General features: G+C 43.2%; 1 protein-coding gene across 1 annotated transcript in view; it reads left to right on the top strand.

Moving 5' to 3' along the window:
- The window catches only part of ADGRG4 (adhesion G protein-coupled receptor G4), a 1,724,535-nt gene that overhangs the window by 1,590,043 nt on the left and 117,406 nt on the right, over nucleotides 1–17,086 (top strand). Inside the window, exon 26 of the mRNA XM_085607949.1 lies at nucleotides 11,978–12,079. Within this exon, the coding sequence (XP_085464075.1) occupies nucleotides 11,978–12,079 (102 nt within the window). The remainder of the gene's footprint in view (nucleotides 1–11,977; nucleotides 12,080–17,086) is intronic.

Genomic DNA, 17,086 nt, shown 5'->3' on the forward strand with positions numbered 1-17,086 from the left:
CTTCCATCCCTATAGACCCATACATGATCTTTTTCCCTTGGTGCACAACCTGCTTTCACCCAATCTTTCATTTCCTCGTCTCCTGCCTCATCCTGCAACTGTTTCACTTCCTCCCATGTTCCCACCTCATTAGTAAACATCAAGGAACAAGAAGATATTTCTCTTTCTTTACTCCGGTTAATGGAATGATTGTTTCTTGCACAGTATTGTGCTATGTCATTTGCGAATTTATTCCCAACGGTGACAAAATCATCACCTTGACCATGAGCAGCACATTTTACCACTGCTAGTTCTTTAGGCAGCTGTATTGCCTCTAGCAGTTTTCCAACCACTTCAGCATTCTTTATAGGAGTTCCACTTGAGGTCAGGAAACCTCTTTGTAGCCATAGCTGGCCAAAATCATGGACAACTCCGAAGCCATACTGGCTGTCAGTCATCACAGTCACTCTTACACTTCTTCCAATTTTACAGGCTTTTGTTAGTGCCACTAATTCTGCCACCTGAGCGGATTTAACTCCTTTCAAAGGTGATGCTTCCACAACTCCTGAAACTATACATACAGCGTATGCAGCACTCAGTGTTCCTTCATCCGTTCTTAAACAAGATCCATCCACAAACAACACATGATCACTCTCAGGCAGTGGTAGATCTCTTATGTCTGGTCTTGGCTTTGTACAGTAATCAAGCACATCCAGGCAGTCATGATCAACTTCATTTCTTATTCCCACACATTCAGCATCAGGCAACAGTGTCGCTGGATTCACATTCACACATCTCTCCAGGCTCACATTGGTTGCACCAAGAATGACTTTCTCATATTCAGTCAGCCGACTATGAGACATGAACTGTGTCCGGCTCCTTGTTAAAAGGATTGCCACATCATGAGGTACGAATACCCGTACAGGATATCCCATTATGATTCCCTCACTTTGTTCCAGACTTTTACAGGTAGCAGCTACTGCTTTTAGGCAACCTGGTAAACCCACAGCTACTGGGTCAAGTGTTGATGAGAAGTAGGCAATCGGCCTTCTCAGGCGTCCATGTTTCTGGATTAACACTGAAAGTGCACATCCATTTCTCTCACTACAATACAGCTCAAATTCTTTTTCGTAATCTGGCATTCCTAGGGCAGGAGCTTCACATAGTCTGTCCTTTAACTCTCTAAATGCAGCCATTTCTTCTGGGTTTAGTTCTAATGGGTCTTTCACCTCACTTTTGGTCAATTTAATCAATGGTTTGGCAATCAGGGAAAAGTTACTTATCCACTGACGACAGTAACCCACCATTCCCAGGAACATTCTCACTTCTCTTTGTGTCATTGGGGCTCTCATCCCCCTAATGATTTTAATCCTGTCAATGGTCACTTTTCACAGACCTTTCTCAATGTTATGTCCCAGGTACTGGACCTCTTTCTTGCAGAATTGCAATTTGGCTGGAGATACTTTTAATCCTCCATCTGCCAAGTGATTTAGTAAAGCAATGGTGTCTACTTCACAAGCTTCACGTGTTTTTGATGCCACAAGTAGGTCATCAATATACTGGACCAAAACTGAATTTTCAGGCATTGTTAGACTTTCCAGAGATTTCTTCAGCAATTGATTAAATATTGAAGGGCTCTCTGTATACCCCTGTGGTATTCGGCACCATGCCAAAATCCGCTCTCCAAATCTAAAAGAAAATATTGGCTGGCTGTCATGATGCAATGGAATTGAAAAGAAAGCATGACACAAATCAATTACAGTATACCATTCTGCATCATGGGGAATCTGATACAAAATCACTGATGGATTTGGCACAATGGGACAACATGACACAACAATCTTTTTCATTTTTCTGAACTTTCCATTAGGTTTCTTCAGTCCCATTATTGGTGAGTTACATGGGCTGCTCAATATTTCTCTTAACACCCCCTGCTGAATCATCTTCTCAATTATGGGTGTTATTCCTTCAATTATTTCAGGTGTCAGTCTGTATTGTGGTATGTTTGGGTAAGCCACTCCCTCTTTTACAGTAATCTTTACTGGATCTACATTTCTCATCAGACCTACATCTTCTCCAGTAAAATCCCAAACTGCTGCTTTCACTGTCTGTTTCAATTCTGGGGGTAATGCACCTGGATTAAATATAGCATATGTTCCCAAAGCCTCACATTCCCTGTTATCCATGGTCATTCTGTATAGAACATCTTCATCTGGTGTTTCAAAAGTTATTCCATCTGGAGTACAGAAAATAGTGCAATGCATCTTGCACAGCAGGTCCCTGCCTAGCAAGTTCACAGGACTAGTGTCACACACCACAAATCGGTGCATTTCTGAGAATTTCCCTATTTTAACCCTTACTGGTTCAGTAAGTAGAGTTTTAATCTGTGTGTTGGACACACCAACTACTTGGATTGCTTCATCCGAGAGAGGAAGATTCTTTATATCAGCTGACCTGACAGTCGATCTCGTGGCTCCTGTGTCAACTAAAAAAGTAACACTTTCACCATTAATTTTCCCATCTACAAAAGGCCCTGCCTGGTCTATTTCTAGAGTTGTGCTAAGTACGCACTCCTCCTCCTCTCTTCGGCACCGTCAGAAGTCACCCTCAGAGTCACTTCAATCATTTTTCAGCCAGTATTGGGATACAGCGCTTGCGCGTTTTGGCTTGATTACCTGCTCTTCATCGTAGAACCCCGACTCTTGGCTGTACTTCTGGGATCCTCTTCTCTGCGGCAAGAGTGGTTTTGGCACCTGATTCTGCTGCTTAGCAGCCTTCTGCTGTTGCTGATGCTGACTACACCCCTCACTCTGCACCTGTGAATTCAATGATGGATTGTCATCATTAGTAGACGGTGGATTCTTACACTCGGATTTCCAGTGCCCTAATTTTCCACAGTTGTGGCATGGGAATTTCTTCTTGGCTTCCTCTATATTTCCTTTCCCTTTTCCTGGACCAAACCTGGGTTTATTTCCTGGGTTATTTGCTTGTTCGACCAACTGAGCTTCCTGTCTTTCTGCAACTTTCACCTGTGCCCACATTGCCTTTTCTTTTAGTTTCCTCTGCTTTGCCTCAATCTCATCACTGAAGTATTTTGCATGTCTCAGGATCTCATCAATCTTCTTGCTCTGCCAGTCTACGGTATGCTGCCTTATCATTTCACTGATTTCCGGCCGCAAACCATACACAAATCTATATACAAAATGGCTCAGGTCCTTGTCACCCAGATGTTCATCTCCACTGAACTGTTTGAAAGCTAATATTAGTCTTTCATAATATGCATGGACTGATTCTTTCAATTCTTGATGTGTTCGATCTATTTTAACCCAATCTGTTTCCTTGGGGGGTACCTTATTTTTCAAGAAGGCCATAACCTATTCGTACTTCTTCATGACCTCCGGATCTGGAGCTCCTGTCTTTGGATCTCTCGGGTATTCCTTAGTGGGCCAGTCTATGACTATTTTACATTCTGCCCACAGGTCTGCTGGTACAATTATATCAAACAGACTATTCAGGTCAATCCACAGCACTTTTGACAACTTCACAAATCTGTCGACCTGTCTATACCACTCGACGGGCTTCTCCCTTAGTCGAGGAAAATCATTTGTAAATGACAAAATATCCACTCTGGTCCATGGGACATGTACATACCCACCTCCTGGAATCTCCCTCATAGGGTAGGCTGTCACTGCTTTCTCCTTTTCTTTCAGAGGGAATGTCGAGCAAGTTCTATCTGTCCCATCCTCTCACTTTATGTACCATCTGTCTTTCCATCTTTCTACGTCTCCCCATTTTCTCAACAAAGCAATCATCTCCTTGATCTGCCCTGTTCGGCCTGCATTGTTCAGATTCTCAATGTCCTTATCTGTAAAATCCACTCGGTAAGGCTTTTGTAAAGCTTTTACCTTGTCCATGTCAATCCCCATTTCACTGGCTATTCCTTTCAACCTGTCATGTATGTTCTTTGCTCTCCATGTGATGCTCTTACTCAGGAAGAGGATCTCCCCTTCCTGATAATTTTTCAGCGTTTCTGTAGGGATTGTTCCTACAATCATCTCCTCCATTTCCATACGTAGCCTAGCTACATCAATTCCCTGGGATTCTTTTTCTTTCTTCTGCAAAGCCTTCAGCCAATCATTCAAATCTTCAGCAGTTATTCCCACATATCTTTCTGCACCCCCTGGTTCTGTCACTCTTTGTGGTTCTAAGATTGATCCTCTGTTCCCTTCCACACATCCAGAATTCAAACTTGAGTTAGTCTGCACACTCAGTTCTCCTCCACATATGGTATGTCTCCACTGATTTTCTCCCGTTCTCCACTGTGTTTCTCCTGCTCTCATTTCTGCCTGCTCCGGAGGAACAATCAATCTATTGCCCACATATGGTATTGTCAAACCACTTTCGCCCGTCCTCTGTTTGTCAAAAATCGGCATAACCGTGCCTATTGTCACAGGCACTGTAACTGCCTCAAGATTTTTAGTCAGTTCTCTGATTTTCTCTGTCAGTTCAAAGGTAGTTCTTGCTAGTTCTCTGGTCTTTTCATCCTCAATTTCATTCTCCCTTTCTATCTCTCTTTCTCTCTCTCTCTCTCTCTCTCTTTCTCTCTCCCTCTCTCTCTCTCTTTCTCTCTCTTTCTCTCTCTCTTTCTCTCTCTCTTTCTCTCTCTCTTTCTCTCTCTCTCTCTATCTCTCTCTCTTTCTCTTTCCGCCAGAGAACAACTGCTTTTCAAACCAGGGGTGGTACCCTCTGTCTTAATAATTCGCAAGGTATCTCTCATCGGGGTCACTGCTGTTCCTACCTCTGGTTCTCGTCTATACGGGGGTGGTCTTTTATAGAGCATGCCTTCTAAGACATCGTCATCAGACTCATTCGCCCCAAATCTCCTGGTTTCTACATTATGTTCTTTCTCTGTACACTTTCTCCCTTCTGACTCCTCTGCTGTTCTGACAGGATATAATCCCTCGGTCATACTGGCATCACGCCACCTTCTCATCCGGTCATGATGGGTTTCACGATCATACTTTCGCCCGAACATATACCTGTAACTCCCTCCACCCCTCTGCTTTTCTCGTTCATGCATTTCATCTTCCCATTCAGTTAATGCCTCAAATTGCGTCGGCCTAGGCCGAGGCTCTAGACACATCATCCGCTCCTGTAAGTTTCTCAGTATGGCCAGATTAAATGAGCCATGTTCCGGGAAAGCTAAACTCCATCTTCTTTCGTATACTTCACCCAGTTATCTAACCAAATACAGGTATGATACCCATACTTTGCAACCATGAAGGATGCGGGGGTTCTTATCGGAGGAAGTAACTGTCCTTCCCTAGTCACAATATCGTTATCCTTGTCAAACCAGTTCTTAACCTTACTAAGCAAGGATTTCTTTTTCTTTTCCTCAGCGTGGTAATACATTTTCTTATTTTCCGCAACCCTTTTTGTCTTTCTACAACTGTACGATCTCCTGTCCAATTGCAGCGCGACTTACACCAACGCACCAATCCTGGAGCGTCTACGTCACTGACTCAGTCCACAAATCCCAGCGCGACTCACACCAACGCACCAATCCTGGAGCGTCTACGTCACCCTGCATGTCTTCCAATCCTTGCGCGACATACACTAGCACACCAATCACCGTTTTTCCACCGTTCCAACCCACTGTCCAATCACAGCGCGGTCTCCTGACGTCAGCAGTCGCTGCAGCAGCTTCTGCTCCTGTCTCCTGTCTCTCGCGTCTACCCCTCCTTTACAAGACTACTTGGTAGATTTTGTTTCAACTTCTACGAGTCTGTTAGTTACAACATACAAACATCTCCATTGACTGCTTCGCTAGCCACAGAACAGCAAAAGACCTTTCCCACGAGAATTCTGCCTTTCCCGAGAGCAGCGCTTACCTCTGCCCTACTACAGAATCGTTACTTCCGTTGATAAAGTAGCACATCCCTCTACTCTACCCTTCTAACAAGCACCAATTAACTGTTTTCTCCGGAATGCTCCTAAGAGTTTCACAATTAACCAGAATGCCTTCTCATTCACGCACTTTCACACCAGAAAATGTAGTACATCCACACAGAATTCTGTCTTTCCCGAGAACAGCGAACAGTCTGTCCTACTACAGAATTATATCACACGTTAACAAAGCAGCGCTTACCTCTGCTCTGTCCTTCTACCAAGCTCAGTAAATACCTATTACCTTTCTAGTGATAAGCTTTAACGGAATGCCATACGGATCCCTGAGACCTAAGACCAGAACTTCACAGATAACCTTCGCTATCATATACACTTCTCTCACACAGAAAATACGTTTCTAATGGCAACACACGGCGATGCTACCTCATTGAACCCAGGCAATGCGACGCGCAACTTCAATTGTCACACGTTTTCCCCTGTCTGCATACAGGGCCAACAATCCCGCCTTTGTCCGAGAGCAGCACTCCCTCTGCCCTACTACGGAACTGTTACCGACTCCCTACGTCCCAGAAACCGTGCACAATACATAAAACTCAATACAACTTCGACATATAGTGTTAGTACAAATATCAATCAATAATCAACCAGCCTATATACACGCAAATTCGCCAGATCAAGACAATAGTTAACCATCATTCTGCTACCAAGAAACTGGTGCAGATCGGAGCTTCAGAATCTCTTCTACTTCCACGGACGGAGTGATCTCACAGTCACACACGCACACACACATCACACGCTGGTGGGGCCCATTACACCAAAATTCATCCTACCACTCTATCCGTGCCCTGTATAAGGAGAAACACTTTCAATACCTAACCAATCTGCATGTACCCTGAGGTCAATGGCATCTACTAGTTGCTATAAATCTGGCGAAAACATTTCAAATAATGCAAATAAATTCAATAAACATGACAATAAAATAACCACCCGACACAGAGATTCAAACAGAATATTTGTTTATCTAAAATTGCATGAAAAGCCAATTAAATGCAAATTCATTTCTCTCATATTTACCTATTCTGGCTAAAAGTCAGATCCTAAGTCAGAACCGGTCCTCAGTAATTCAATCAGAGTTTCTAGCCGTCATGTAGAGTCACCGTCCTCTCCGTCAGCATCGGGACCTCGGATCATCAGTTCGGGAAGAAGTGGCGCTAGACCTCTCTAGTCTACTAATATTTATACTAAAATTTACATTTCTGAAATGTTACAGTCTTTGTTCAAAACGGATGAATGGCGGAAATAATGTCATCTTGGTACATTTGAGATACTGTGCGAGATTTTCTCACACTTAGATTGTCCCAAATAATGAATAGAAAATAAGGGGTCCATAACAAATTCGTTACTTCTACGGATGTCTCTTTTGGATAATTTGTATCCCAGTCGTGGGATCATCAGTTCATAAGTTCAGTATTCGGTTTTGCAACAAATATCATGTTCAGGGGCTCTTGGCATCCGTCCTGGGTTTGTCGTCATGATCATGGCTTTTCAGTTTTGTCGAGAGGGCAAGGTCACAGGCAGCGCGAAGCTTCCTTGCACAAATTTCCATCAACTCGAATGCAGGCTGCGGGTGGTAGCCATTTTCTGGTAGGCCACATTGGTCAACTTAAGTGAAATAAAACATAAAACAGAATTACTGCACAGAAATGATTATACAGTGTTATTCCCCTGCTAATACCCTTATGTGTATGTATTTATCTAGCCATTTGCGACATCAAAAGCCATTAATGCATATTAATTATAAGCGCAAAACACAATAACATCACATAAGCAACATCTATTTCGTCAATTGCTCACCAACTTAGTTCACTTATTATTTTAGCCATGCAATAGCGTTCCCACGTGTAATTCTTCTGTTAATAAGGTTGATTAGACATGCCTTTGACATATCTTTAGTAGTTAATAATTAATCAGTAGTACTTTTAATTATAACATGCGAAAATGAAACAGGTATTCGGTTTTAAAGTAAAAACCCTGCTCCATCACACACATAAGAGGTATACATACATAGAGATTTTAACATAATAATCATATGGAAAAAATTAGGAGATATAAAATTGTACTGGCTAAAGTCCCATATGTACACGCATGGATAAAGATTTAGAAACTCCGGATTTCCATTTTTGCTCTATATGAAGGTGATTTTGTTTAATGTATTATTATGTTTCTTTTTTATTTATTTTTTGTCCCCAATATTTCAGTAGTGAAGCACTTATAGATGCAATTGCTATATTCATAGTTGCACATTGTCACAGATATGTTTTATTATTGAAAAGTAAATCCATAATCATACACTCATCATCTTATGTTATTGATGTGTTGATCTATGTATAAATGAATATGATACATTTTTTGCTATAATGATATTTACACATTGTGACAAATATATCATTTGCTTCATGTTACCAGCGCAAAGGTTTTGTCATCAATCACTTATGGTTCGGAATTGCTGAAGGGGAGTGATGCAACCATCTTAAATTCTCCCCAATTTACCCTTTTTTTTAAAGTTATTTGCCTTACCACAATACACCTCATAATCCCAAGTCAGACTAGAATTTGGTCTCTTCCACCAGGGATCAGTAAGGAATGGGGCTCTTGTTAACTTGTGCTGGAAGCTTAGATCAGTCCCTCCAGACACAGTGGCTCGTCAGTGATGGCTGGAAATGGAGAAGCAGCCTCATTGTAAAGCCTCATGGTTCACTGTTGTACAAGCCATTCAAGCTCTGAAATACCTGGAGCGCAATGATTGAATATGCTGTCTTTAAGTGAGGTACCAACAAAGCCGTCAAGCTCTAATCACAAACCCTAGACAAGGTAGAGTTATCTCACAAACGGCACATGTGAGTAGTTTTGCTACCATATGTCCCCTGGTGCCTGCAGACATACTTGATCTCTCATTTTTCAGCTGCCCTGAAACATGCTTTGCTGCTCATCTGCCTTGGCGTATTTCCATCAAAGGATTTGGTCCCCATTTGAAAGCAGGCCTGGTCAAAAAACGACTGCAGCGTATTTGGATTTACCCAAGTAAGTATGCTTCACTTAATCTGTGTGTGCCCTGGCCTTTCATATCTTAGGCAAAAATTGCTGCGGCCGACTTTAAGAGCCCTTCAAATCAGGTTCTGTTGTCCGCAGGGATTGCACTTCTAATCGTGCTCTCAATCCAATTGTCTTGTAAGGCAATTAGGTTCCTGACTTGTGCAGCCAAGCAGCTGGAACAGTGACAACCTTTCAGGTTCCAACTTGTTCTAAGATTGTCCAGTATCTTGAAAGCACCATGGGTATCAGCAAGGATGCTAAGTCAGCAGCCACTGCCATCACCTTCTGGAGCTGACTTTTCAGGACACAAATAAAAAACCCTCTATCGATGTACCAGCACTTTACGGAACTACAATAAAATCATCCTACTGCTCGTAGCTGCACTAAATGGGCCACAGTTCAACAGTCTTGTAAGGTAGCTAGGTATATGCATCTAAACAGCTGGCATGAATGATATGGAGTTAAAGGCCGCAGTGGCCCCCACCAGCAAGTACGCCAAGTTGAAAGGCCTAGCCTTCACCCCATGAGAGGACATTTTTGGCCATTTATCATCTACGCACCAGCACTTTATTGAGCTACAATGCTGTTTAATGGTATTTTCTGTCTTAGCCCAATCTGGAGCCCGCTCATAAACTGCCCCAGTTAAAGGATATTTACCCAGAGACCATGTCCCAATCCTTTATAACATTGTGTCTCCACATGGAACAACAATTGGATCCAACTTGATGCACTTTAATCCATCAGCAAAGCCCAAACGAGGGACATTTATGATCTTTGATGCCGCTTAAAGTATATGCACTAGCATTTTACGTCGTGGACTGGACTACTTATTTCCCACCATTTTCCTCTGAGGGTCATTAGTGGAAACGTTGACCAAAGAGGGCGCTGTTTGTGTCTATGAGTCAAAACGGAGTTTATTGTCTGTTTTTTTAGCACTGCATTTATATATATGTTTATTGTAATGATGTAAATTATTCAAGCAACACAAATGATTTACTATTTACACATTGTGACTGATGTGTACTATTAAACTCATTAGCATACATACATCATCTTATTTGTTATTGATGTATTAATCTTCTTATATATGGATATGATAAAGTTGTACATATTTGTATGTATGGATATAATATATTTCATCTATTTATGCTCTTTTGACTATATTTAGTTATTGTTTTCATTCATCCAGTAAGTATAAAAATATATATAGAGTTACATACCCATATTTTTTCTTTGTTTTTTCCATTAATTAATTTGTATTATTTGATTTTATTCTTTAATCATTTTGATTTATGTATTGATGATTTTTTCTAAAGTATTTACATTGAATAGTCAACATTTACACATACTCTCTGTAACATGTTTATATGTTGTGATATGAGTGATCATATCAAATAGAGATCCATAAGCATGTAGTCAAATACTTATATTTATGTATGTAATAGCCTATAACAATTTTAGGCATAAATATAAGGAGTGTACATATTTTAACCATAAGTAATATACACATGTATACATTTGTTAAGCACAAATAAAATAGAGTATATATACATCTAACCAAGGGGACTTCATTCCCCAACCAGTAGTGTGCCAGGATGCGCGTTTGCAGAGTGGTGGACAAAAGGGGCGGGCCGCTGATCAGCTCTCAGTAGTGTACCAGGAGGCTTTTTTGCAGAGTGGTGAATAAAGGGGGCGGGCCTCTGACCAGCTCCCAGCAATCTCACTTTGTGGAACTTACTGGCAGTAACAGGAGGGGTTATTGGCACCCAAGAGGGCTTCAATCCCCAACTAGTAGTGTACCAGGAGGCGCATTTGCAGAGTGGTGGAGAAAGGGGGTGGGGCCTGTGACCAGTTCTCAGAAATCCCTCTGTGTGGGGCTTACTAGAGGTAACCTTAGCATCCAAGGTGACTTCATCACCGAACCAGTAGAGCACCAAAAGGCGCCTTTTCAGAGTTGTAGAAAAAGGGGGCAGGGCCCGACTAGCTTTCCACAATCCCACTACCAAATGGGGGAGGGGCCACGCGGCCCACCTCCCCGGGCTGATTTTGGTCCCAGGGACCCCATCCACCGGGGCTCAGCCTTTTAATTAATACCATTATTAAGTGGGAGGGGGCCAAGTGGCCCCCCTCCCTGGGCCAATTTCACCCCTGGGGACCCCGTGCCCCAGGGCCCGGCCTTTATATGTATTTTTAATTGGGCAGGGGGCCTCTCTGGGTTGATTTCGGTCCCGGAGAACCCACCCCACAGTACCTAATCATGTCTCTTCAGTAACCCCAGGGCACCCAGTGTACTATTGGACCACAAAGGGAGCCTCAAAGCCCCTTCCTCTCATTTAGTATGGCCTCCCCGAGGGAGGTGTCGATCACTCATGCTGAGACCGGCTGGAAAGGTGGCCCAGCGGATCCTCTGCCATTTTAACATTATAATTTGGCCTCAGGGATATGGGGGCCCCCTGGCTGAGGGTGGTCAATGTTGGTCCGTGAGGCCCCTCTTACATATAAAATAGCACCCTGGAGTTGGGATTCCCGGGGCACGGGGGTCAGTGTGACCGCCCCATTTCTTATCAATAAGACCCGGGTAGGTGGCGGTCCCTGGGGCATAAAGTTGTGTGCCCGTGCAGCCCCCTCCCATAATATTTCATTTATGCCCACATGCCCCTGGGGCCTGGCCCACCTTGGGGCTAAATAATAGAGAAGTGCGGGGGCTACTGAACCCTGATTATTGCTGTATTTTTCTACCCAACCTAAGTTGAGTGGGGCGTATTTCTTGCTTGTACTGTGGCTCATGGAATCCCGGCTATGTCCCTGGTCTTGGCTTTGCACTGTCTGGTGGGCAGGGCTCTGCGGGAGGGTGTGGCATGTGGCAGTGATCGAAGGCTATTTGCTATTTCAAATCGTTGCAATTTGCTCATGGTGATTCTGTACCTTGAAGCCATTGTGATATGGTTCACCCTTAAACTGTATTTTAATATATGCCATGTATTCCCTTTTCTCTCAGGGTTCTTCATCTTTCTTTTCCACTGCTTGCTGAAGGAGAATGTCAGGCACCAGTGGAGGCTGCACTTGTGCATTGGGAGGTTTAGACTGGAGAACTCATCTGGTAGGTACCCCATGCTTTTCAGTGCGCCCTGATGTACAATGAAATGTTGTTGCTTGCTCTACTGTCATCATAAAGGCAGCAGGAATCCAATGAGTGCTGTTGTTACCTGATTGGTCGTAAGGCTATGGACCTGATTACAGAATGATTTTACGGTCACAAGGCTTGTGATTGTCAAAATCACATGGTCAGCGACCACAAAATGATACTTCTTACCGCCAAAATCCTTTTAAAATTTTGAAACGACTTTCCAGAACTTCGAGTAATGCTCTGCGACTCATTCATAATTGCATTTAGTAGGGGGTGTGAAAAGGGGGATTTCTTCTAATTACAAAAACATTTGAGATGTAACAATAGTAAGAAGGCCTACTTAAAAACATATTTATCTATATTGCTGCTAAAAGGAGTTAGTAAATGTCATCCATTTTTTTCTAGTGTGATCATCAAAATCTTTTTATAAACATTTGTGGTTAAAACTGAACATAAAACCACAATGAAATAATTTGTTTAAACAGTCCATACAAATGAATGCAGGGCTGTGGCGTAAAGGAAGGAAACTGAAAGATGTGTCTTACTCTGTTTGCAAACTCAACTAACACAATCTAAACAGTTATGGGAGCCCAAGTAAAGGAGCTGTATGATGTTGACCATGCTAAAAAGGCCAATATTTTCAGTGTCTTGGTGAGAACAAAAAAGCTCTGCATCAAGTTCTGTCCCTGACAAGCACACAGGCAAATTGCCTAAAGCAAAGTTCATGATACCACCAAATTCCAGATGTTGTAATATTGGAAGACCATCATAACTATAGGTTACATGATGATCGAAGCGTTTTGGGGGATTTACTACAGTACAGATATGAATTGGCACACAGCTGACATTGTAAGATTACAAACCACTTTAACGCTACTGAACTGACTCTTGCCAATTAGTTAAGCTCATTCAACAAGTACCTAACCATGTCTTTTAATGTAGCTTCCCATGTTAGCCCCTTAATTCCCTCTGTCTATCTGCCTCAAATCAGCATCACCCAACCCGTGTTAGATATGAGGATCTGCACATCTTTTGTTACCTTTTTAAATGGCCAGACACATACTTCCATGAACTGCTTGAAGCCATCATGCTTCCCCTTGCCACTCTTACTTCTGCAATTTGTAGTGAAAACCATCCCACAGTAATATACATGACCTACCTCCATAAACATAGCTGACAATTCTGCAAGGTCTTGAAGTTGCATATATTCCCACCACACATGTATTGTGCAAAAACCTCTCACAGGTATTGATAGTTCTAGCATCGTCTCAATGCAGACCCACACAAATATGTCATCCCTTTCTTCCCAACCCAAGTACTTCACATTTTCATCACAAGTTCTTGTACTGGCCTACTTTTTACTCTATACATACTCATCCCCCTTTTCTCAACACTGACTTTTTTAGGGTTGAGCCTGCTGGAGCATGTGCTAGCGCATGCATCTCACTTGCAAGACACTCTTGTATACAGAAAAGGGCTTGGAATCTGCCCATTGCTTACCATTTGTTGGCTTTCATGGCACTCTTCTTTGCAGCCTAACCTTATTTACGTTCCTCTCTGTGGAGCAGAGACCAAGCACTGATTGATTCAACTTAATCAATGGCTGTCTGCTGCTCCCGACGTGATTGAGGTACTGTTTTGTTTGTTTTAACTATTAGTGCATGTGACTAAACGTACCTGGCAGGACAAACAAAATTGCAAAGATTTATTTTCGATAGTTAACTTTCTTTTATTTTGGCAAGTATTCTTTTCGCAATTTACACTCATGTTTTATTTTGTTTTTGATCATGGGCGCTATTCTCAGAAGATGAGGATTATGTTATTGCATTGCGACATTGTTTCTTTCTTATGTGCAATTTCTGAAATTATGCTTTAAAACATTGTCGTGCAGTACACCCCAATCCACCCCACTCCAATCCATGACAATCGCACCCTACAACAATCTGCCCCACTGAATCCGATCCACCCCAGATTCTAATCCACCCCACTCCAATCAAGACCATTCACCCCAATCCAATACACTCCAATCCACCACACTCCAATCCTCCAACCCCACTCCAAACCTGCCCCTCTCCAATTCGTCACACTCCAATCCAAACAATCTGCCCCACTCTAATCTAAACAATTTGCCCCACTTTAATCTTCTGCACTCCACTCTGCCCCACTCCAATCCAAAACAACCAGCCCCACTCCAATCTAAAACAATATGCCCCACTCCAAAACAATCCATCCCACTCCAGTCTGCCCTACTCCAATCCAAAACAATCTGCCCCACTCAAATCTGCCCCACTCCCATCTACTCCACTCCAGTCTTCCCCACTTCAATCCAAAACAGTTTGCCCCACTCTAATCCGTCCCACTCTAATCTGCCCCACTCTAATCCAAAACAGTCTGCCCCACTCTAATCCAAAAGAATCTGGCCCATTCTGATCTGCCCCACTCTAATCTGCCCCACTCCAATCCAAAACAATCTGCCTACTCCAATATAAAACAATCTGCCCCACTCCAATCTGCTCACTCCAATTCGTCCCACTCCAGTAAAATCCACCTCATCCCAATCCAATCCACCTCACCCACTCCATCCCAAATCACCCTACTCCATTCCACCATAGTCCACCCAACTCCAGTAAAATGTACTCCAATCCAGCCCAATCCAATCTACCGCACTAAAGTCTAATTGGCCTCATCCGAATCCAATCCACCCCATTCCAATCAAAACCTGCCCCACTCCAATCCAAAACAGTTTGCCCCACTCCAATCTGCCCCTTGCTAATCGGCCCCACTGCAATCCAAAATAATCTGCCCCACTCCAATCCAAAACAATTCACCCCACTCCAATCTGCATCAGTCCAATCCAAAACAATATTCCTCAGCCAAATCAGCCCCACTCCAATTCAAAACAATGTTCTCCACTCCAATGTGCCCCACTCCAATCCAAAACAATCTTCCCCATTCCAATCCAAAGCAATCCACCCACTTCAATCCACCCCACTCCATTCCACCCCACTTCATTCTACCCCAATCCATTCCACCTCATTCCATACCACACCTCTCCTTTCAACCCCACTCCAAACTAATCCACCCCATTCCAATCTACCCCACTCCAGCCCACCCCACCCCAATCCAATCTACCCCACCCCACCCCATATCAATTCACCCCACTTCAATCTAATCCACTCCATCCGGGCCCCCCCACTTCAATCTACCCTACTGTACTCCAATCCCCCCCACTCTACCCCAAGCCACTCCACTCTACCCCAAATTCAATCCACCCCACCCCAGTTCCGTCCATCCCACTCACTCCAATCCATCCAGCCCACTGCACTCCAATCCACCTCACTCCAGTCCAATCCTCCCCACTCTAATCCAATCCACTCTAATCTAAACCCTCCCACTCCAATTCACTCCCTCCACTCTAATTCACCCCACTCCACTCCACTCCACTCCAATCTAATCCACCCCACTCCAATGCACCCCAAACCAATCCACCTTACCCCATTTCAATCCACCCTACTCCAATCCAATCCACCCCATCCAGTCCATCCACTACAATGTACCCCACTCCACTCAATCCAACTCACTTTACTCCATTCTAATCCACCCCACTACCTTAATCCACTCCAACCCCGTTCCACCCTATTCCACTCCACTCCACGCTATGCCACTCCACTCTACACCACTTTCTTTAGTCCTTATTGTGCAATATAACAGGATTAGTTGGGAGAGCAGGATTTTCCATGGTTGGGGGGCCCCAGCTTTCATTCCGTGCCGGCCAGACCCTCTTCCCCATCATACACTTTCCATCCAGTGATTTGGTGCATGTGGGTGTCCCGTCAGCCTCTTGGGCCCCTCTTCCGCACATCTTCCCATACTTCCTTATTTGGGAGTGATGTCTACGCCAGCATTTCCCAAGTTACTCTTATTACTGTTTTACTTAATCATTGGACCATGTTTTCACATTGCTTTATTTCAATTTATCAGACTACCCTTATAACTTTCCCACATATCCCAAAATTCTTGCCTCTTACTTTGCTTGCCTGCCTGTTCAAGTTTATTTGTCTTGTTAATTGATTCCATCCATTCTACTAATGATGGCGGGTCTTGGTAAATCCATTTTATACATATTTCCCGCCTTGCTAATAATAACAAAAAGAATAGTAAGCTAATCTGTTTTTTACCTAAACTAAGTCCTTCCCTGTTACCGGTAACGTATATGCACCTCACCCCAAACATGACTAGCCCCAGGCTGACCGCCTGAAGTACTTCTGAGAGAGTCTTAACCACTTCTTCCCAAAAGGTTTGTAGTTTGGGGTACCTCCAGAACATATGGACATCATCCGCTTTCTCCTCACCACACTTGGGACACTTTTTCGCCTCGCCCCTCAACAGCTTGGACAGCTTCTTCGGTGTCCAATAGGCTCTATGCATTGTAAATAAATGATTCCTTTATAGGGGAGCAGATTTGACTATATGCCAGCATGTAGACATTGATACTTCCCATAAGTTCTGTATATCCAGCGTAGGCAGGTCCTTTCCCTAGATCTCTGTGGGTAAACCAAATTCTTCTTCTCCTATGAAAGACCAATACCAATGTGCTACTTCTTTCTTCATTACTCCCCCTTGAATTTTTGTCTCTATTTCCGGATTTCCTGTGCCGTCCTTCCCTAGAGTCTTTATCCAGCTCGATAGCTGGTAAAATTTAAATTTAGAGATTGTCCCATTGGTCAGCTGTGATAATTTGTCCCACATGACTAGTGATTTTCCTGTTATTATCTGACCCCATTTCTCTACTTCCCCTACTCTCAATGGAGTTGATAGTGTGTTTCCTAAGCATTCTGGCATTCCTGGTGAGTCCCAGATTGGGGCGTTGTCGCTATAGTACGGGATTTTCCATGAGCGTCTGACTTGATACCATAGTTTGGCAGCTGACTCTAGTATCTATAGTTTTATTTTTTTGAAGAATTTTGGATTACCAAATTT

The sequence above is a fragment of the Triturus cristatus genome, chromosome 5_2 (assembly GCF_964204655.1).
Source record: "Triturus cristatus chromosome 5_2, aTriCri1.1, whole genome shotgun sequence".
NCBI classification, from domain to species: Eukaryota; Metazoa; Chordata; class Amphibia; order Caudata; family Salamandridae; genus Triturus; species Triturus cristatus.